Source organism: Sorex fumeus, unplaced genomic scaffold, assembly GCF_029834395.1.
Source record: "Sorex fumeus unplaced genomic scaffold, SorFum_2.1 ptg000024l, whole genome shotgun sequence".
Lineage (NCBI taxonomy): Eukaryota > Metazoa > Chordata > Mammalia > Eulipotyphla > Soricidae > Sorex > Sorex fumeus.
In genome coordinates this window covers 19,040,930-19,063,740 of record NW_026606081.1, presented here as the reverse complement: position 1 = coordinate 19,063,740, position 22,811 = coordinate 19,040,930, and the positions used below count along the sequence as shown (strand labels likewise).

General features: G+C 59.0%; 1 protein-coding gene across 2 annotated transcripts in view; it reads right to left on the bottom strand.

Annotated features, from left to right (window-relative positions):
* The window catches only part of PPP3CA (protein phosphatase 3 catalytic subunit alpha), a 104,316-nt gene extending 83,549 nt beyond the window's left edge, over positions 1-20,767 (bottom strand). For both annotated transcript variants that reach the window (XM_056114033.1, XM_056114034.1), the window contains exon 1: positions 20,500-20,767. In XM_056114033.1, coding sequence (XP_055970008.1) covers positions 20,500-20,557 — 58 coding nt within the window. In that variant the 5' untranslated portion in view covers positions 20,558-20,767. The remainder of the gene's footprint in view (positions 1-20,499) is intronic.
* Between the last annotated feature and the right edge of the window lie 2,044 nt (positions 20,768-22,811).

Here is a 22,811-nt window from a genome sequence, read left to right as displayed (position 1 = left end):
TGACAGCCAACACGGGACCCGGGATGGGGGTGACTCAGCCAATGCGGGACCCAGGTGGGGGTATGACTCAACCAACGCGAGACCCGGGGTGAAGGTGTGACGGGTGTCCCCAGACTTGACTGCAAAAGCAACTTGCTCAGTGTCTGTCCAGGGTCACCAACAGGAGGACGGGGCCCGACAGGCAGCCACACCTGTGCCCAGACACCCTGACGGATGCTGTGTGCTCGGGTCCCTCCCAGAGGACAGAGAACCCACCTCCCCCCAAGTGCTTCTCCCTCCGGCTGGATTCCTGCTCCAAGGCACAGCTGCCCTGAGTGAGCCAGCGAGCATTTCCCAACAGCCCATCACACATTTTCCAGCCTTCTCATCCCCCGGGTGTGTCCCGTACAGGGGAACAATACACCTTGAGTGACTCACGGCCGCACAGAGCCAACTCCAGATTGGGCCCGAACACCAACACGCAAATGGGCCATGCACAGCCAGGGAGACTGAGACAGTTTGCCGGGTCCACAGCCAAAATTCCTCAGGCCACGCAGGTGCAATTCCTGCAAAGCTATTTCCTGGGGCCTGAGAGCAAGTAGGACATTTGCCTTGCGTGTAGCCAACAGCCCCGGTTCAACTCCCAGTTCCCCATCTGGTCTCCGGTCCCAACAGGACTGATCCCTGAGCACAGAACCAGGGGTGGGCCCTGAGCACTGCTGGGTGTAGCCCAACTCCCCCCACCACACCCCCCAGCTCAAAAATCACCCATTTTCTTCCCAAATGAACCAAAGTGAGCAAGGCCATTCTAGGTCCCAGAATTGGGAGGAGAACGTGCTCTGCGAAGCTGACACTTCGTGCAGTTACCATGCCCCATACACACAGAACGTGAGTGTTGGAATCGTGGTGAGGGGCAGAGAATATTCTTTTTCAAATGCATTTACTTTTTTTTTAATTAGTGAAACACCATGAGGTACAGTTGTAGACTTACAAACTTCCGTGCTTGGGTTTCAGTTATACAATGATCGAGTACTCATCCCTCCACCAGTGCCCATTCTCCACCACCAATGATCCCAGTAGACCCCCCACCCCCCTACCCAACCCCGCCTCTGTGGCAGGGCATTCCCTTTTGCCAGAGAATATCCTTAAGACCCACTAGAATGCTCGGTTTTAAAAGATTTTAATACTGGCCAGAGCGATAGTACAGAGGGGAGGACATTTGCCTTGCATGCGGCCGACTAGGGTTCAATCCCCAGCATCCTATATGGTCCCCCGAGCACCGCCAGGAGTGATTCCTGAGTGCAGAGCCAGGAGTAACCCCTGTGCATCACCGGGTGTGATCCAAAAAAACACCAAAAAGAAGTCTTAATAAAAATGCATTAGTGAAAACTTAGTCTATTTTTATTCACAGTACACTTATATTCAATTAAAGCCTCAGTTCTGCAGGGTAAATTCTGCCCGCACACATCCATGACAGGAAGGCCTTGAAACTGACCCAGGAAGTAGAAGTGGCCACTTCCTGGGGGAGGATTCAGAGTTTCCCATGAGGCCCCCTGCCCACCCACAAGAGCAGGGACAGTCATCCGTGATTCAGAGGGGGGCACAGGGAGTAAGGGACAGCCCTGCACAAGGCTCAGGACACTTCTGGGGCTTCCTGCCACCTGGCTTCACTCCCGGGGCCGTCACACACACGAGGCTCCTGAGGGCCTCCTTCATGGACAGTGGCCGGAAGAAACCTGCCCTCCTGGACGCAGGCAGCCGGGCACTGAGGGGGCTGCACTGGGACCTGCACTTCACACGCACCTTCCACCCGCCAAAAGGCCAAGTGTGCTCCTGGTGTGTGCCTGTGGGAGGCCTGAGCGTGTGTGTGTGTGTGCAGGGCCCACATGTGAGGGTGTGTGTGTATGTGAGCTATGGGTACAAGTGTGTACTGTGAGGTGTACCTGTGAAAGTGTGTCTGTGTGATGATGCAGAGTATGTGTATACATGTGAGGGCATGAGTATGTGTGTGTGTGTGTGTGTGTGTGTGTGTATGAGCGTGTGTAGTGAGAGTGTCTATATAAAAGCACTGGTGACCATGACAGTGTATGAGTGTGAATGAGTGAGAGTGTAAGTGTACGTGGCAAAAGTGTATGTGTGCGAGTACATGACTGTGTGAGTGTATGTGTATGCATGTGTGCGCACATGTGTATGTGTGCATGTGTGCGTGAGTGTGTGCGAGTGCATGCGAGTATATGTGAGTGTATGTGTGTGTACATGTGTGCATGAGTGTATATGTGTAAGTGTGTGCACCTGAGTGTGTGCATGTGTGAATGCATGTGAGTGTATATGAGTGTGTGCATGTGTGTGCATGTGAGTGTGTAAGTGTATGTGTATGTACATGTGAGTGCATATACGCATGCATGCGTTTGTGTGTGTATGTGAGTGCACGTGGAACCCTCCGGAACAGGCCATGGGATGGCCATCTGGGAGGCCACTCGTGGGCTAGAGGATGGGCCCAGTGGTGGGGCTACGCGCACAGTTCCAGTCGGCTTCACTTCATGTCACGTCTGGAGAGTCCAAAACAGCCCGAGCTTGTGGCTGATGCGCCCAAAGCCGCTGGGCTCAGGAGGCCATTGGGGGCGTCGCCGGAGCCAATTCAGGCCTGAGAAGCTCTGGAGAGGCGGGAAGCAAGCAGGTTGCAAGAGCCAAGTTTTCAACGAAAATAAAATCATGCAAGATGCTCCTTGCTTGATTTTAAAACAAAAACTATGATGCTTCATTTCTTTAAATGCCCGTGACCATGAGGGTTGTCCTAATCCAGTGTCGAGCATGTGAAAAACGGGGGTGAAGCACAGGGCTCCCCACCCAGGCACCTGCGTCCCACCACAGTCAGAGACCTGGACGGTCGAGTACTGCCCAGAGGAGCTGGGACACTCCACCTACTCTGGCCTTCTGAGTAAGGTTGCAGCTGGGCTCCTGGCCGCATCGTCCCTAAAGAGCAATGTCTGCCAAGCCCCCAGGCGCTGTGCTCTGCTCACCTGCACGGCTGCGGATGACTCAACAGGGACGGCCACACTGGGTGGATGCTGGTTTCTCGGCCACCCCCAGCGGTGCTCAGCAGTCACCTGGTGAGGCTCAGGGGGCCACATGGGGTGCCGGGCCATCAAGCACATGCAGGACAAGGCCTCGCCCCAGGCTGTGGGCCAGCCCACCGTGCGCTGCAGCCTGCAACGGGCGGCTCCTGCGTCCACTCCTTCAGGTCAAATCGCCCAGGCTCCGCTGTGTAAGGAGAGCCTCGGCATTCTTCTGTGGACTGACGACCGGTACTTCAAGGCATCCTGACTCGGAGAAGAGTCTGCGAGCAGAAGCAACCCGGCTGTCTCCCCGCGCTCCATACCGCTGTGCTGAGGGGGCAGTAATGCCAGGCGACACAGGCTAGCCTGCAACTGTCCCGATAAAGAACCAAAGGGAGACAATAGTCCCCATACTCTCTCTCCACTTTTGGGCACCGTTTCCATGCTAATTATAACTAGAAATATCTCGCCTTTTTCATATGCCATGTGAAATATCAAGCATCTTGCATGATCTTTGTATTTTTCGTAAGTATTGTTTGCATGGTGTTTTATTGCTACTTGGTATTTTATTTGCCTATTTCTCAGTAATCCTTTGCACGTATGATGGTCTATCTGCTCATCGATCATTTTACATTTGAAAAATTAAACCAATTTTTTAGGAAACAAAACAAAACAAAAAAGGAGCAGGGGTGAGGGGGTCGGCTGGAGCGATAGCACAGCAGGGAGGGCGTTTGCCTTGCACGTGGCGACCCAGGTTCAATTCCCAGCATCCCATATGGTCCCCTGAGCACCTCCAGGAGTAATTCCTGAGTGCATGAGCCAGAAGTAACCCCTGAGCATCACCAGATGTGACCCAAAAAAGAAAAAAAAATTAAATGGAAATAATAGATCCAAACGCACACCATGTAACGTGTCCCCGATGCACCAAGTGATGCTCAGACTCCCGTGTTGGCAGAGCACAAACACCGTGACAGACGGGGTCTGCATGCAGCTCCCTGGCCCGCTGGAGCCCGGCACTCGCGAGTTGCAGGGACTGCCATCCCTGAGAGGAGCACAGCAAGATTCTGGGTCACCACTCAGACACCCCTCCAGGCCTCAGCATCCACCCAGCCATACCTGCCTCCAGAAACGTCTGCAGACAGTGAGGGAATCGCTGCTGGGGACTGGCCGGAGACCTCCACAGCACCTGCTGCTCCCATCTCTCACCTCCACACGGCCGCGTAAGCCACCCAATAAACACCACAGCGGGCTTGTGTGCATGTGTGTGCGTGTGCATGTGTGTGTGCATGTGTGCATGTGTATGTACATCTGTGCTTGTGTGCATGTGTATGCCTGCGTCTGCATGTGTGTGTGCACGTCTGTGCTTATGTGCATGTGTGTATGTGTGCGTGTGCATATGTGTGTGCCTGCGTACATGTGTGTATGCCTGCATGCATGTGTGTGTGCACATCTGTGCTTATGTGTACATGTGCTTGTGCGCATGTGTGTGCATGTGTGCATGCAGCTCATGTGTACACGTGTACTTCTGTGTGTACGTGTGAGGTGGGAAGGGCACCACCCAGCACACTAGCCCCAGAAGCCCACCAAGGCTGAGCAGGCCCAGGTGAAACCCCACAACAACAGCAAACTGTCATTCGAACGGAACATTCGGTTGGCCTGTAACTCAAACAGGCGGCCAGGCCGACAGGACAGGGACAGCTGGACAAGCATGCCCTGCCCTCCCCAGAGACAGCCTGTCAGTCTGGGTCCTGGGCAACCTCCCCAAAAGGAACAGGCCAGCAGGTGTCAGGCTGGGCAGGAGGCGCCCCAGAGGGGGATGGGCCCCCACTGCCTGCTGGCGACCACTGCAGCCATGTGTGCTTGCCATTAGACCTTCACGGCACCAGTGGCATGTGCGTGGCCCAGCGTGACCCGAGGAGGCCCATCTGTGAGGCAGCAGCACAGACCCCACAGCCAGTGACATAGACATGCCAGCAGTTCCAGCACCTTCCCGTACAAGAAAATGGGACACGGGGCAAGAGCTTAGCACGGGGCCACCTCCCACACAGATAGCCCAGCCCCGCCAGGAACACGCACTGGAAGGGACCCCTCCAGAGCCTCACGGCGGGGGGTGGGGGGGTCCTGACACCACACAGAAGCAGGAACGGGGTGGGGGGTGGCGGGAGCGAGAGCACAGCGTGAGGACGTCTGCCCCGCTGTAGCCCACCCAGGTGCATCCTCGGCAACCCATGGGTCCCGGAGCACTAGCAGTGACCCTGAGCATCGCCGGGCGTGGCCCAAAAAGGAAAACAGCAGAACTGCGAGTTCTCTGAGGTGAGGCCCCAACAGGGTCTGTCTGAGCCCCCATGGGCACCACGCTGCCCACACGCAGGCAGGCCCCGTCCAGCAGGCAGGTGGGCCACTTCCACACACGCGAGGAAGTTTGGGAACTTGGGATTCAGGGCTGTTTTTCTCTGTTCTTAAATGGCTCAACTTCAGGAAACACACTTATTTGAAACATGCACAGGAGAGAAGGTTAGGGCGAGTGGTCCTGGGGGCAAGAGCAGCAGGCAGAACCCTGGGTCCAGCAGCGGGCAGGAGCAGTGGACAAAGCCGGCAGGGACATGGACTCCAGCCGGGAGAGCTGTGGTCGATCAGGGAATCTCTCCTGGGGGCGCCTGGGGGACCCTATGGGATGCTAGCCCACACTCCCGAGTTTTACAGCTCCAGAGAGTAAGGACACAGCATAACTAGTTGGCCTGGGCAACACTGGTGCCCTAGCACGCAGAGCAGGGCCAGCCAGGGAGACCTCGGGCAGCAGCCCGACCACACACAGCAACTACCCGGCAGCTAAGGCCTCTGATGCTCACACAGCCCCCAGCCAGGAGAACGGGGCTCCTCGCCTCAGGCGGCCGAGGACGAGGAGGAAACGGTCCAGCCAGAAAGGCAAGCAGCTACAAGGGCTGTCCCAAGCAGGGCACTGCCCACCAGGCCCACCAAGGCCTGCCCAGCCCCCACCCAGTCAGAAGCAGCAGCCTGTCTCTGGGTCCTGAGCGCTTCAGACTCGGAGACCCTGTTGAGTGGGGTCTTCTGAACATGGGGGACTCTCAGGTTAAATGTTAAATAAATAACAGTCACTCTCTTCGCACAGCGATTTCCTCCCCGCCAAGAAAAACATGCCTAATCTTGCCCATGGAAAACAGTTACCATAGTTATTCCAAAATGCATGCAGTCACTGCGATAAAGCGGCAATATGTGCGGTTATCAGCATCTGAAGAGAGATAAACGTGCGCACAGGAGAATGCCCTGGACAAAACACCTGACGCTGCCGCCCCGCGATTCTACTCTTGACACACGTAGCCGGAAAGCCGCAGTGACGGCAGACGGTGGCCGTCCTCATCCCGCAGGAGACCCTCCCCTCAGCCGGCCCCACTCCTGAGAGGCACAGCAGAGACGGGCTTCTCTCGACCAAGACTGCAGCTGAGCCCAGAGCTGCCTCCCAAGGGCTGCCCGAGCAAGGAGCTCTGGTCAGGCCAGAGGAAAGCGAACGTCCTCTTTGAGTCAATGACTAGCACGACCACCAGAGAGGTCGGGTGCAGGTCCGGGACACCCCGTCCTCATCCCCTTCCCGTGGATGAGACTCTGCAAGTCCACGCAGACGCAGATAAGGCCTGAGGCTGGTGCAAATGTGGGCTCTGCCCAGGGGCCCCATGGTCCGTCCTGTGTCCTGCATGTCCCTCGGACCCCCATGGGCCACACGGAAAACCAGGTCCCAGCCGGCTCCCGCCCAGTCCTGGGACCAGGGGAGAGAGGGAGCTCCAGCCCTGCAGGGACCTGGCTCCCGCAGTAAGTGCTGGCCTGAGGCTCCTCGTCTGGGCTGGGGGGCCGGGGGGGGGGGGGGAGAGATGGGAGATGCATGCGCATGTGCACGTCACAGGAGACACTCATCAGCGCAGGGTCACTCTGCATGAGGCAGGCGGGGCTTGGACGTGGGGGGAGGGTTCCCGTCCACGCACTGAGTGTCCTCCGCACACAGGAAGCAAAGCAGAGAGAAAAGGCCAAGGAGCCCTGGAGAGAGCCGGGCTCCTCATGCGGGCGTGTCTGGGTCTGCCCCATCCCGTGTGCCCACGGCCCCAGGGCGGCTGCACCGTCTCCCCCGTCACGGGGACAGACACGCATCAGGCAGGATGGCTGCTGGCACAGGCACAGGCCCGGGTGGGCTGTTCTGTCCCCGAGGCAAGGAGACGAGAGTCCGGCATCCTCCACACCGGGGAACGCCCCAGAGGAGGGGGGGGAGGCCGGCGGGAACCGAGCTGGGTCCCGCCCGTGGCAGGGGGTCTCGGTCCAACCTTGCCCAGCCGGAGAGACCCCTGGAAGCCTGAGTCACAGGGGAGTGTCCAAGCCGTGTCTCCGAGCTGTGACCAGCCACTGACACCTCTCTGCACCTTGTCGCCCATCCCCAGGGCACTCCCAGGACCACCCAAGCAGACAGCAGATACCAACCAGCCCCGCAGGAAGGGTGGGGGCAGTTCTAACCCAGAGAAGCGAAGCGGGAGCGCGAGAAACTGCTGGTAACAACCCAGCTCCCTCCCCTCAACCCTCTGCCCAGACCCTCAGCCCACAGCCAGCCCAGAGCCCCCAGAAGTGGCCCCGTCGAGAATCTCTGGCCTGGGAGGCAGCTGGGGCTGACCCGCAAATAGCACTGGGGGCTGCCTATCCTCTCCACTCCCGTCTCCCCTCACCCACCTGGAGCTTCCAGAGACGTCTCACAGGAGAGTGGGGGTCCGAGTGCAGGCCCAAGACTCAGCACAGTGTCCCTGTGGGCTACAGCTCGGTCCGGGGCAGCTGTTCCACTGAGAACCCACAGCCGCTGATACCTGTTCCATAACTGCCGTATAATTACCTAATTACTTTAAAGTGTGCATTGTTGGAGACAGTTCCATCCCTGGAAACACTGTGTCACTCCCAGACCTCACAGCTCGAAAACTCACAGGGCCTCACCTCAGGGGCTGGGACCGGAGCGAAGGGAGGCGACCCCCGGGTGGGCGCAGAGGTGCCCTGGACAGCAGCCACACGCCTGGGCATACGTGCCCGAGGGCGCCAGGCCAAAGCCCCCTGCCCTGTGGACACAACAAGCTGCAGGCTGCAGGCTGCAGGCCAGAGAGGGTGGACACGGGAGGGAGCAGCGAGGCTCTCGCCCATCGTGCCACAGCTCATGTCTTTCCGAGCACCAAGTCACGTCCCACTCGAGAAGCAGAGTCGACTCGTCTGCCGAGAGCCGGGAGGGTAGTGCTGAGTCACCGGCTATTTGACTGAGCTACTGCTATTTGCATACAGAACTTATTGGATACGTTTTCCTGTACTGTGACATTCAAACGACGCGGGTGTGCAATGATGAGACTCCAGCACGACGGCAGGTGGGTATCAAGTTCCCCGGAAGGACAGGCCCAGGTCAGAGGCAGCCTGACCCGGGGATTCACGCAACCGGCAGCCAAGTGCTTCGGACAGTCGGCTTGCAGGCCACGGAATTCCTTACGCTTCCACATGCAGACGTCACCAGAACGAGAGTGAGTGTCACAGCCCAGCGACGGGCTCTGAGGGAAGGCTCTCGCCTGACACGAGGGGCAACCCCGTACAGGGGCTCAGGTTTGGGACCACAGCCAGGGTGCAGCTGAGACCACACTGGACAGAGGCTGACCGAGTCCCACACCTGCACTGGAGCCGCTGGGAAATCGGAGCTTCTCCTCACACCCATGAGACTCTCCTTACAGGGCTTTCCCCGCAGCAACACGCAGCTTCCTCTGTTTGCTTCAGTGAAACACAGAAACGCACACAAAGAAGGAAAGCCTGTAGGACAAAAGTCTAACAGATACACAGAGAGACAAAGTGCGTCTGTGTGTGTCGTATGTGTGTGTCTGTGTGCCTGTTGTGTGTCTGTGTGTATCTGTGTTTGTGTCTGTGTGTATGTCTGTATATGTCTGTGTGTGGTCTGTGTGTGTTCCGTTTGTGTCTGTGTGTGTGGTGTGCACACACGCCAGTCTGCATGAGTGTGCACATGTGTGCCCGTGTGCAGAACCCCACATGCGACTGGTCACAGCACGCTGACGCGCGTGGGGACCCCCTCTGCTTCACCGGCGTTGGCCTCGCCAAGGCCATCTGCCCTCAGTGACTGCTGGATGCCTCACACGGGTTTCTACAGAGGAAGCAGAAACTCTTGCCCCACAAAAGTGCTAGAAGTTTCTCCCTCAGAGAGGTCACTTGGGTCCCACTGAAACAATGGCCAACAGCCCACGTGTCATGTAGGTTATCAAGAGTCCCGCCAGAGTGCCTCGGGGGCTGCTTCAGATCTCCCCCTGGGGCCCCTGTGCCTCAAGCCGGGACAGCCCAGCCCCACCCAGCACCAATCCCCAAATGCTCCTTCCCAAGTCTGTTCTCTGATTCTGGAGCCTGCCTGCGAGTGACCTCGCGTGCCCTTGTGCTGGCAGGAAGTGAGCTGCCCAGTCCACAGCGTACAGCCAGGCCAGGGGCACATGTGGACTCCCCCTCAGCCATGGCCCTGGGGCCAACGGTTTCCTGGTGCCCCTGGGGAGGCCAGTGCAGTGGTGCCTGTAGGGAGCATGACCCCGGACGCGTGACAGTGACACCCGGACCTCCCTGCAGACAAAGCCAGGTGAGGGCAAGCAGGGCAAAGCCAGGTGAGGGCCAGGCAGATAGAGTGGGCACCACCACCATGACGACTGCGCAGGTCCAAGACCCGGGAAGGGACAGACAAACCTCACAGATGGCGCAGCCAGAGACAGTACAGTGGCGAGGGCTCCGGGGACAGGGACAGGACGGGGCAGTGACTGAGGGCCTCTCCCCTCCAGAAGCCACAGCTTCTCCTGCCACTGCTGCTGGGTACTCCGGCCCCTCCCATGAGCAGAGCCCTCGAGGAAAACACATGAGCTCACCCGCCACAAGGACGGGCCCAGACGCTCTCCCAGACGCTCTCCGGCTGCCATGGCCAGGCCTAGGGAAGTGCACTGGGGATACACTGGGACAAATAGTGAAAAGGACGTAAAAGAATGTGAGGTCAGAAGAAAACAAGGCAAAACCCAGAGTACGTGGTCAGCAAAAGTGAACCCAAGTACATTGTACCTGGAATGGCAGAAAATAGCGACAAGGGTCAGAGCGGGGGGAGGCGCTCGCTCGGGGGCCACGGGATTGAGGCCGGCCTCGGTCTCCACGCACCAGGAGAGGCCACGGGGAGGAAGGAGGCCAGGAGGGCCAGCCGAGAGGATCCTCGTCTCAGCGAGACTCTCAGCCGTCCTGCCACGCCAGAGCTGGGCACGCGGAAGGGGGTCACAGGCCCTGGCATGGTCACCACGGAGATGGCGCAGGAGGGGAGGGCACAGCACCCCCAACAGGAAGCCAAACGTCTCGGGGAGTTTAGTTCCCACAGATCGACCCTGTGCCCAGCCCAGCAAGGCCCCAGAACACACAGGAGCAGCGTGTCCCAGGGGAGACAGGGGTCAGGTGGGCGACGCTGGGTCACCCTTGTCTGCAGGTCAAGCCAGAAGGTCGAGCTCCTGAGAGTCAGTGAGGTAGAGAAAGGGGCTGGCATGCTACGGGCTCTTGACTTCAAGAGTGTCTGCTTCCATTCAGCACCATCCCTTCTGAGTCCCACAATGCTGCTTTTTTTTTTTAATGTTTAGGCCACGTGGTTACAACAGCGTTGGTGTTTAGACTCTGGGCACACAGCCGCACCTTCACCACCACCAGTATCACCTCATCACCTCTGTCCCGGCCTCGCCCTCCCTGTGTCCCCCTGCTGGGTGACTGTCCAGCCAGGTTGTCTTCAAGGGCCACTGCAGGGCTACAGAGATGGCTCCTGGCTCGGCTGCCAGCCAGGTCGCCAACAAAAGGACCAGGGAGACGAAGGGGCGGTGCTGGGTGGCCAGTCCCACTGCCCAGCCCAGGGGTGGGGACGGGGGCAGGGGCAAGGGCAGGAGCGGGGAGAACCGCATCCTGCTTGATGTCCGTACGACCTGCAGATGCGGCATGAGACCCGGCCCATGAGGACACACTCTGGCCGAGGGCACACCTGGGGGCCCCGGGTGGGGGGACACACGGCCGGGGGCGTAGCAGCCGAGCCAGGTGGTGGGGTGCTGCCCGACAGCAAAGAACCAGTGGCCGTAGAAGGCGGGCACTGGGGCGGCAGGCAGCCAACTGGCCCCTCCCACTCTGCGCGAGTCAGCTTCCCCTCAGAGGACGGAGGCAGGACCTCCCTGTGGGCGCCCGCAAGGGAACATGCCTGCACATGCACACGCACACACACACACACGCGTGCGCCTACACACATGTGCACAGGAGGGACAGGGGACTCCCACCTGCCGCTGTCAGGCCGGAAGGAGCCTGGTGCCACACCCGCACCAGCAGGGAGGTTCCTGGGAGCAGTGCGGGGGCTGTGGGGACGGAACCCCCAGCTGGGACATCCTAAACCTCCCCTGTGCACAGGCCCAGCCCACACCCCCTCCTCACAGGGGCAGACCCTCGCACGCTGCCAGCCCAGGCTCAAGTCCCGGCACCCCCGCGGGTCCCCTGAGCCCACCATGAGAGACCCGGGGAGCAGAGTCGGGAGTCAGCCCTGAGGGCCACCCCAAGCCAAACTAATCAGCAGCCCCCAGCCCAACACAGCGCCAGAACTCTAACAGAGAGCGGCTCCGGGATAGGTCGGGCCAGCACAGACGAGCAGAGCCCTGGAGCCGCTGGGGGAACACCCGGTACCCTCCCTCTGGAACCTTCTCCCGGCGGCTGCACCCGGGAAACCCTTCCCCTGAGCAGAGCAGCAGGGCGTTTCCCGGGGAGAGGCCTGGGGACAGGCACCATGACCAAAGGTCAGGCCAGCTGTGCGGGTGTGACCCTGGGGCCAACAGACAGGCGGAGAGCAGCCAGCAGGGAAGGCCCCACAGAGACTGTACCAGAGTCTCGCCCAGAGCCAGGGGCATCGACAGAAGCCAGCAGGACAGGAACAGACAAATGGCAGTGAGGACAGACAATGGACCAGAGGGAACAGGACCCAAGACGAGCAGACACAGCCCTGAGCGGGTGTAGCCCTGAGAGGGTATAGCCCTGAGTGGGTGTAGCCCTGAGTGGATACAGCCCTGGGAACGGGTGTAGCTCTGAGCAGGTGTAGCCCTGAGCTGGTGTACGCCTGAGAGTGGGTACAGCCCTGAGCGGGTATAACCCTGAATGGGTGTAGCCCTGAGAGGATGTAGACCTGAGTGGGTGTAGCCCTGAGAGTGGGTGTAGTCCTGAGCAGGTGTAGCAGAGTGGCCCAGGGTGGGGCTGGGTGGGGTGAGCGGGAGCAGCACTCTCCTCTCACCCAGGTGAGTAGGGAACTCTGGAAGGCGGGTTTGAGGCTGCCACAGCGCCAGCTCAGCCTGGCTCGGGGGCGAGCTTCGGACTCTCCCCTGGCCACGCCCTGTCCCGTCACCACCACCACCACCACCCCCCCCTCCAATTCCCAGGCGCCTGCAGAGTGGATGTGAGGGGTCCTGGGCAGGGCTGCCTAGAGCTGTTGGGACAGAGGGGCCAGGGCAGAAAGGCAGACTGACACGGACAGACATGGCCCAGACACAGGCAGACATGGGACAGACATGGGCAGACATGGGACAGACACGGAAAAGCCTCACACAGGGCAAACACGGGCCAGCCTGACACGGACAGACATGGACATAGGAGTCAGACATGAAGCAGACACAGAACAGACACAGGACAGACATGGGAGAGACATGAAATAGACATAAAGCAGACATGGACCAGAATGGACCAGACATGGAAGACACAGGCCAGACAAGGAACAGACATGGGCCAGACATGGACCAGGCATGGGACAGACACAACACAGACATGGACAGACATGGGACAGACACGGAACAGACATGGGACTGACATGGGACACAGAGACTGGACATGGACAGACACTGAACAGCCCAACATGAGACAGACAGGACTGGGCCTGACTTGAGAGTTGCTGCAAGGGCCCCCCCAGGGCTGGGCTCCTGCCTGGGCGCATCTATGCTACTTCTGTAGGTAGGTCGGGCGAAGGCCAGGGACAGCTGAAGGCAGGCCACCTGGGGACGGGAAGGGACAGTGGGAGGATGGGGATGGACAGTGTGGGGATGGGGAGGGACGGGGGGGGGGATAGGGAAGAACAGTGGGGGATGGGGAGGAAGAGTAGGGGGATGGGGATGGATGGGGATAAGGAGGGACAGGGGGGATGGGAGGGACGGGGGGATGGGGAGGACAGTGGGGGATGGGGAGGGACGGGGGATGAGGAGGGGCTGGGGGGGAGCTGAGCGTGGAGGGGTGACTGGGAGGGAACCCAGGTCCTTCGGGCCGGGAGCCAGCACTGTGCTTTTTCTGTAATTGATGAATTGGCCTCACTGACCAAGAGTCTACAGGCAAAGGCCAAAGGAAAGCATGGGGCCCGGCAGGAGAGTCCAGGGGCGTGGGCAGAGCTAGGCCTCTCCTGGGCTCCCGGGGCCAGAGCCACAGCTGCCACTCTGAGTCACAACCACTGGAAGTCGCGAGCCACTTGGGAAGGGAGCTGGTTTGGTACTTTTCCATGAGGTTTGCCAGGTCACTTTCTCTTCTACTATGGACAATGATTTGAAAACAGGAACTCAGTTAATAAATCAAACACTGAGAGATCAATACATCTCCTCTACTCGTTAAAAAACCTGATGAGCACGTACAGAAACACAGCACAGACGGAGAGATTTCAAGTTCCTGTAACCTGCCAAAGTAAGGCGCATCCGGCACTTTCGATCCAAGGCAGCAAGGCAGTCTGACGCAGGAGAACCAACCGGCCCCGCGATCCACGACCACCTCCCCTCCCCTCACCCCCGTCCGGTCTTTCCCACCCAGATGTGGCACAGCGGACACGAGCCAGAAACGTTTGCCAAGAAGCAGACAAGAGAAGACACGCAGAACACAGAACACGACTCAGTCACCAGGGGGGCGCGAGAGAACCCCACATCTCTCCACGGAGTCGTGGGCAGTGAGCCACGGCCACCACAGGCAGCACAGCCACGCTGTCCACACTGAGACACGGAGCACAGCACCGTGTAACTCAATGACACACACACACTCACACGGGAGCAACACGGCATCAGGGCGATGCTGACCCCGAAGTCATGGCTCCCGCCCACACGAAGACGGTGGCGAAGCCCTGGCCTGGGAGAGAGAGTCCTGGTGGTGTCCTCGAGGGCACTTGTGAAGGTGGGGACCACCAACCCAGCACCCTCGGAGCGGGGCTCTCGGAACACCCCTCACCGTGCTTCCAGTTTCGTAACTGCAGGAAGTACGTGACACAGAGAGACACGAGGTGCTGTCAGCTCTGGGAGCTGCTGGGAGAATGGAACCCCAAGAGCCACTTGCTTATGTAGGCTTTTTTTTCCCAGACACCTGCAGAATTTCCAGTGGCCACAACAAGACTTTTCCAGAAACGGAGTTCTCCTGTCCGCTAAGGGAAAGACCTGGGCTCAGTGGTGGATTAGGGGAAATGAAGGGAAGGAAAACACCAAGTTCCATTCTTCTCTGTGGGGCTCAAAAAAAAAACCCCATGGAATTCTCCTGCAGGGCAGTTCTTGGGGCGCCTCCTCTGTGGTTTCCAACAGCTGGGTGTCCCACCCAAGTGTGCATCTGCAAATACCTAACGAAGCTGCACAAAGCGGTGGAGGAGCCGAGCGCTTTCCTTCTAGATGGACTTTAACTGACAGCTTCAAGCAGAAAACTTGAAGGACTGTAAAGTAAAATCAGTTTTAAAACGCCAGGATTTGCGGCCACGAGATTATTTAAGACTTAGTAACAAACCAGAGCCCCGTCTGGGAGGACTGGACTTCAACAGGCCAGGTTCTGCTGCGTCTTTCTAGAAACTAGCCAACTCCCCAAGCCGAAGTGGCGCTGCGGACCCTTAGCGGGGGCTTCTGACGAATAACCGACATATATTTATTTATTTATCTTGGTAGCAAACAAATTTTCCTTAGCACAACCCACGACAAAAATCAAACCAGATGTAAATGTTTATCAGCAGGATAGATTTCTGCTCCATACAGAAAATAGGAAAGCTTTTCCAAACCAAACTACTTTAGATAGCTAGAAATTTACTGAAACAGAATTCAAAGTCAATTTCGACAGTATCTTAATTGCGCCCCTAAGAAGCAACAGTTCCAAATGGATTCAGCAACAAGAAGCTCTTCCACTTCGCCTACTCCCGGGGTTGCCTGGGGCCAGGCGTCCTGAGACTCCTCCACTGCCCCGCCCCAAGTGCTGGGTCTCCAGCAATGGTTCTGCCCACCCAGAAAACCCACGAGCACGTGCCTTAATTCTGGGCCGGGAGTCAGGGCACTGCCCACCCGGCCGCCTAGTTCAAAGGTGACCACCAAGCTGCTGGCTTTCACACACCGGCTGGGTGGGCTTGGTGCCTGGCAGGCCCACGGCTGAGACCACTGATGGAGGATGGCCGAGTGTGCTGGCCACAAGGGCTGACCGGTTCAACACAGTGACGCTTCAGCGGGTGACCGGAGTTCCATATAGTACTCTTCAGGACATGTCAGAGTTTGGCAAGTGTCTGGTATCGTCACAAAAACTTTCAAAATGGCAATCTAATTAGAGCTGCTAAAAGGAGAGTATGTCTAGAAAAAAACGGTTTTTATCCAATGAGGTCACTCCAAATGCTTTCTTTATCTGGTTCATAATTGGATTATACACATGGCTGACACAAAAAAAGATAAAGAAAATCATGAGGCCAACTATTAAGAGTTAGAAATACGCATATACCCAAGCTATATTCCTTTTTCTAAACTAACTACAAGCAGGTCAAAGAGGACAGGCGTTAAAAAGGCAGATTCTTAACCAGAGTAAACAAACACTACCGTAAACCTCCTAAGACACACACCACAGATTCTCCTCCCTGCTTTCCCCAGCAGACACCCGTTTCTCCGGATGTGATGTAACTTGCTCACTTGAAGGAGAGGTTCTGGGCTTGGCTCAGGACTCACTGAGAGGTCCAGTGACCTCTTCCTGAATAACTCAATTGATGGCAACAAAACGTCGGCAAAATAAATCCACAATGAACTCCTCTTAACAAACCACAATGAAATGGCCTCTGTCAATGCTCCTACAGGTGTGAGGCCTTGAGTTTAATTCCCTGCACGTCATGAAAAAATGAACAGAATAAGTTCCGAGTCAGCCCAGGGAGGGTCCCCACGTTCTGCCAGGAGCAGGCCCCCGAGCCCCCCAGATGCGTGTGACTTAAAAAGCTAAATGACAAGAAGAAGAGGCTCTTCCCCATATTAAAAAAAATTTAAAATTAATTTTTCAACTGATGGCATTTTAGAATTACAAGAAATTCCCAGTATCTCAGTTTCAACTTAAAATTTACAGAATGTTTTTTAAATGTACACTTGCACTATATACTTAATGCAAAAAATCCTAAAAGTAAATATTAGTGAATGGATCAACCTAATTCAACAAATATTTAACTTTTTATTGTCTGAGGTTTTGATTTACAATACTGCTGAGGACGGTTTTCTGTGTGCATGGTTCCAATAGCACTGTGTCCCAGTGTCCCACCCCCTTCCCCCAAGGACCCCAAGGCCCAGACTCAGTGGTGTGGGCCAGTTCTCATGTCATCAGATCAATCGACTTTGTGACTAACACCATGAGGAACATGCCTGTTATTCACCAATTCCCAAAAACTGTGTCTCTTACTCGCATTAACCATGGCTAACTTGTGTTGTTTATAGAACTAATTAGATGAGAAGACCCTTTCTTCACACTGATGACTGATGTAAAAACTTGAGCCACCAAACACATTTAATCACAGCCAGTTCCAACTTATGGCACTGCATTAATGAGCTTTCACTACACTCAATGGAAAACCAGATATGCGGAATAACTCGATTCAGGGCAACAAAGCACCAGTTAAACAAATCCAGCGACCTCTTCTTGAATAACTCAATTGATGGCAACAAAACGTTGGCAGAATAGATCCACAATGAAACCCCTTGAAGAACCAAGGGACACGCATCTGTCGATGCCCACCTCAGTCAGGTGCAGCCCTGAGGTCAGCGTGAGGGCACACGCCCAGGTCCCCGCTGCCTCTCCGCAGCCCCAGCATCCCACCACCAGAGCCCACACCCTCTGTGCATGCCTCTGTGGACCCCGGCAGCAAGAGAGCGTCTGCTCCATCAGACCCACAGCAGGGATCAGCCTGGCATCGTACCACAGCCTGGGCAACGCCTCAGCACTGCCCCCGGAAGGGGGCCCTCGACACCTCAATCCTGGTAGGCAAGAGCAGGGCCCCAGCGCTGGGCACCTCGAATCCCTCTCCGTTCATCCAGCAGGTTTCGTGGCCAGGTGGCGAATCACAGCAGACACAGGTGGGCAAAGGAGCCACAGGTTGAAGCAGGACGCAGGGCACCACCGCGGGGCCAACAGGGCTGGGGCAAGAAAGCGCTGGAAATCAGTCATCCTTCTCTTCAGTCCCCCATCCGTGGGTCATACAGTCACACAAAGATCGTTTGGAAGTATATGGGCCAAATCACTCTGATTTCCAAATGGCATCACCAAGGTATTTTCTCTGATTCCCCCCACTCCTTCCGCTGAATTGCCCAAGCACAGTCTAAATGAAATAGCACCGGGTTTGCTACATGAAAAAGCTTTTTACTCTGAAGCCATCTAAATGCTTTTCAACTCCCGGGTTGATAATCCCTTTCGCCTCTAACGTCTGGAAAACTGACCAGGGGTCAGCCAACCCTACAGACTTGCATATGGCAGAGCTGAGGTCCATGGAGCCCGCTGGAGACCCCCACCCAAACTGGCCTTCCCAAGTTGCATTCTGGAAGGACCCTGAGGGGAAGAGTCCCACGGGTGCATCACTACAAACAAATCCACAGCACAGCTTGGTTTTTAAATAGAGGTTTCTTATGTAAGAGCCAGATGACGGGAGGAAGACGGCACGTCGGCGGGGACCGGTGCTTTTCCCATGCGCCGGCAGACTCAGCCCTGGGCTCTGAAGGGTTAAGGGGCTCCGGTCCCCTCCAGGGGCCCAGCCCAAGCCACACACAGGAACTCACCCAAGCTCCAGGTGTGGTGCCCTGAACTCTGTCTTATCAAATTTTTGTAAATATGAAAACTCATTTGGTAACCGGTTTCCCAATTCAGCACACACGTCCTTTCTTCCCACTGGGCACGTGAGCGCAAGGGGAAAGGTTACTGCATGGAAGGCTGATGACCAGGGCTGTGAGCCGCCTCAAGTGACTGCAAGAATCACGTGACGGGCAAAACATCAAATTCAGCCTGCCCCTGCTTTGGCAGTCAGCACCCTGAAGTCGATAAAACGTGCGAGAGAAGGACGGCATGTAACCCCCTAAAACCAGAGTTCAAGGGATGGAGGAGGAGCGAGAAAGACCCTGGGTGCAATCACGGACATCAAGACAGGGGAGAAATATCAGAATTCATCAATAAAACTTTTCTACAAACAAAATCCTACATTTAAATTTTCACTTAAAGATCCCTTTCAAAACAAATACAAAATCTATTTTGAGTCTATTGCCCACATTTGTATTTCCTGCCAAAAAAAAAAAAAGTAAGCTGATTTTTGGCATTCTGGGAACTCAAGCTCTTACAATGCTAAGACACACTTTAGGCAGATACACACAGCCATCAGAAGAGAGAATATCATGGTGGAATGGTTGAACAGTTCTTCCACACTCACTAGGAAGGCACCAGGCCAGGCAGCAATGTCTCTATGCTGTTCCCGCCCCCGGAGAACAGGAGACCCCCCGTGGGACCCACCCGGAGTGTGCACTCGGAACTGACTCTCCGTGCCCAGGGGACAGCCTGGACAGTCCCTGCCCGGACGGGATAGTAAGCTTCACATTCATCTCTGCAAAAATGCGGGCTGGAGTTTCACCTACAGCTCACACATTTTGGGTGCCATTTATTTTCTGACATTTCAGCCAAAGCTCTGCAGTTTTTAAAATATGCAAACAGCACAGAGATTTGGGGGGTGAATATGGATTCACAGTTCACAGCAGAAAGAAGAGCGGGTGCAGGGGTCCCACCTGGATTCACGGTCACACAGTTCCTACCGCATTTAGTCCCCAAAGCCTGTCCTGAAGCAGCAATGGGGCTAATACAGTCAAAACAAAGACATCCCATCCTTCCCTTAAGCAGGGGAGCCAATTTCCCCCACAGCCAGGAAGATCTGAACAGCTGTGCCAGGCTGCAAGAAGCCAGGATCCCCGGCTCTGCCGTTCTGGGCCAGGAGGTGCCTGGTGGGTGGAGATCCCCGGGCACAGCACCGACCCCCAGTGCTGCTGGTGCAAATGCCTGCGGTGCCTGGCATCCACCTGAACGCCTGGCGGGCACACGTACACACACCAGCACCGCCTGGCATGCACCTGCACACTCAGCGGACACATGCACACACACCAGCACCGCCTGGCATGCACCTGCACACTCGGTGGGCACATGAACATACACCAACACAACCTCGTATGCACATGCACGCCTGGCGGGCACACAGACACACACCAGCACAACCTTGCATCCACCTGCACACTTCGTGGGCACACACACACACACACACACACCAGCACCGCCTGGCATGCACCTACACACTCGGCAAGCGTGGAAGCGCGCACACACACACACACACACACACACACACCAGCACTGCCTGGCATGCACCTGCACGCTTGGGACACATACACATACATACACACACACACACACCCAGTACTGTCTTGCATCCACCTGCACGCTTGGCGGGTACACACAGACGCCACCTTGTACCCCACCTGCACACTTTGTGGGCACACGCGCACACACACCATCATGCCTTGCACTCCACTTGCTCACTCGGGTGGGCACACGCAGCCACACCAGCACCGCCTGGCACTCCACTGGCACACTCGGCGGGCGTGCGCGCGCGCACACCAGCAGCGCCTTGCACAACAGTTGCTCGCTCGGGCTCACGCGTGCGCGCACCGGCAGCGCCTTGCACGCTCGGGGGCACACGCGCGCACCCACACGAGCACCTCCCCGCACCCGCTCTGCACGTCCGGGCGCACACGGCGCACCCACAGCAGCACCGCCTCGCCGCGGCTCCCGGGCCCACGCGCGCCCTCCCCCAGCCCAGAGCCCCGGCACGCGCGGCGGCGGCCCGGGAGGCGCCCGGCGATCCGCGCCCACACCGCCTCCTTCCAGGATTCCGAGCGGGGCTCCCCGCCCCCCGCCCGGTCCCAGCTCCGGCGCGACGAGGCGGCGGCTCCGCGCCGCGGCCTGCGCGCCCCGCGCCCCCGCGCCCCGCGCCGCGGCCCCCGCAGCCGGCCCGCGCCCGGGCGCCTCACGGGGCTGGGGCGGCGCGCGCGGGGGCGCGGGGGTCCCGGGGGAGGCGGGCGGGCGAGGCCCCCGCCCCGGGCGCGCTCACCTTTCACCACCCGGTCGGTCGTGGACAACTTGGGCTCCGGGGCCTTGGGCTCGGACATCTCCGGCCGCCGCGTGGGCGCCGCGCGCGCGTCGTCGGGCTCGGGGCTGGGGCCGGCGCCCCCGGGGCAGCGCGCTGGCCGCGGTCGGCGGGCAGAGCGAGAGCGCGGCGCGCACCGAGGCCGATCACATGGGGCGGCCGGGGGCGAGGCGGGAGGCGGCCCGCTGTCAGCGCGGCGCCCGGTGCGGCGGCGAGCCCGCTCCGCGCGCGCCCCGCCCGGTGCAGCTGCCCCGCGCGCCCGCGCCCCGCGCCCGCGCCCGCCCGCCTGACGCCGGCGCGCCCGCCCCTTCCTCCGCGCGCCCCGCCCCGCGCGCCCATTGGCCGCGCGCCGCGCCCCGCCCCGCGCGCCGCCCGCCGCGCGCGCCCATTGGCCGCGCCCCGGGCCCCGCCCCGCGCCGCCCGCCGCTCAGGTGTCCCCGCGCGCGCCGCCCCGAGTGCGGGCGGCCCGGAGCCGAGCGGGGCGCGGGCGCGACGGGGCCGGCGCGGGGGTGCGGGGGCGGGGACGCCTTGTCGCCGGCCCCCTCGGCCGCCCCGCGAGGGTGTCGCGGTGCGTGAGAGACGGCGGGGGCGCCGGGGGCGGGCCTCAGGGGTGGGCGGATGCGAGGATGCTGGGGTGCAGAGCGTTGGGATGCGGGGGTGCTGGGTGCTGGGTGCGGGAACGCGGGACGCTGGGATGCCGGGGTGCGGGGTTCGTGCATGAGGGGTGCGGGGCACTGGGACGCGGGGGCGCGAAGGTGGGCACCCAGGCGGCAGCAGGGGTGCATGGCGGGGCGCTGGAGCAGGGGTCTGGGAGCGGGCTCCTGACCTGGGGCGGAGGGTGCTACAGGCTGCTGTGCCGGGTAGGGGTGTGGAGCGCCGGGGTGGTGGGTGCTAGGGCTGCGGTGCGGGGCGCTGCAAAGGTGGGTGCGCGCCCCGGGGCCGGGGTGGGGTCTGCTGCTGCTGGAGGGGGGCTGAGAGGACCCCAGTACGGACCCCCCCCCCCCCCCGCCTCTCCGGAGATGCTGTGGGAGGTGGGGCCCGCGCCCCCCCCTGCTGAAGTTCCCGGCCAGGCAGGGGAGAATCGGGATGAGGAGTGGGGCTTCCTGGGGCCGGCGCAGGAACCAGGCAAGGCCTGTGAGCGAGTCCCCTGTCTTGGGTCCCTGTGTCCCAGCCCCGGAGCAGCGTTGGCTCCTGGCCACAGAAGCCCGAGGAGAGTCTGCATACTGGGGCGACCTGCAGCAGGTCGCCCTGCTCTCGCGCACCCCGCAGTAGTGGTCCCTGAGCACCGCGGAGTTTGATGAAGCCCCCCTCAGAAACCAGCGTGAGCTCTGCGGGCTCCGCAGGGACCCTCTCAAACCGCGCGCGCGCCCCAGGCTGCCAGGGCCCCCAGCTGCTGTTCTGCGCTGGTTCCCACCTCCACTTTGCGTGGCCGTGGCGCCCATTCTGTGGCACGGGGCCCTGGGCAAACTCCGGAGGCGACTAGAAGCGGCCCCTGTGTAGGCCAGCCCGTGGCCACCGAGGCAGGTGGGCTGCTGGTGTCCATCCGGAGCGAGCATGGCCAGGTAGAGAAGGGCCCGGCAAGCTGTGCCCCTTGTGGACTCCCCCCGCCCCACCCGGCGGCTCTCCGGGGCTCTCTTTCCACCTCGAGTGCTGGAGTCTTGGCAGACCTGAGGGTAAGACCTGCGGTCCCCCCGGGCGCGCAAGCCCTGGTCTCCAGTACCCGCCCTGCAGCCTGCACCCATCTCTTAGCTGGTGTCCAACGGAAGTCTGACCCCCCCCCACCCAGTTGCTGTGCCACCCGAGACGCACTGGCCTGAAGGAGAGGAAGCCGGTGGGGGCAGCCCGGACGACCATGGCCAGCGCTGCTGGGCAGGAGAGCGGCAGAGGGCGTGGAGAACATCCAGCTGAGCCCACCAACCCGGATTCCTCCCCAGCACGAGCAGCAGCCCTCCCCCCCTCCCGGCAGTGTCACAATTATTGGCTCTTTGTGCCCAACTACAGAAAACCAAAATGTTCTTGCAATACGTGAGCGTCGAGTTTTGGTTTCCCCCTGGCCGCTGCCGTGGAGTCCAGGCCTTCTGTACCTCGGGGCGCGTTATTCTGCCCCAATTCGTTTGCTTATTGAATTATTTTTTTTTCCACTTGTCTACTCCTTGATGCTCCATAGGTAGAGGAAAGGGCACCAATCCCATTACAGACTTCTAGAGTAACAGCTGGATCTGAGATGCTCCCTCACCCCACGGTTAGGAAATACAAACTGATTTCCCTATCGATTG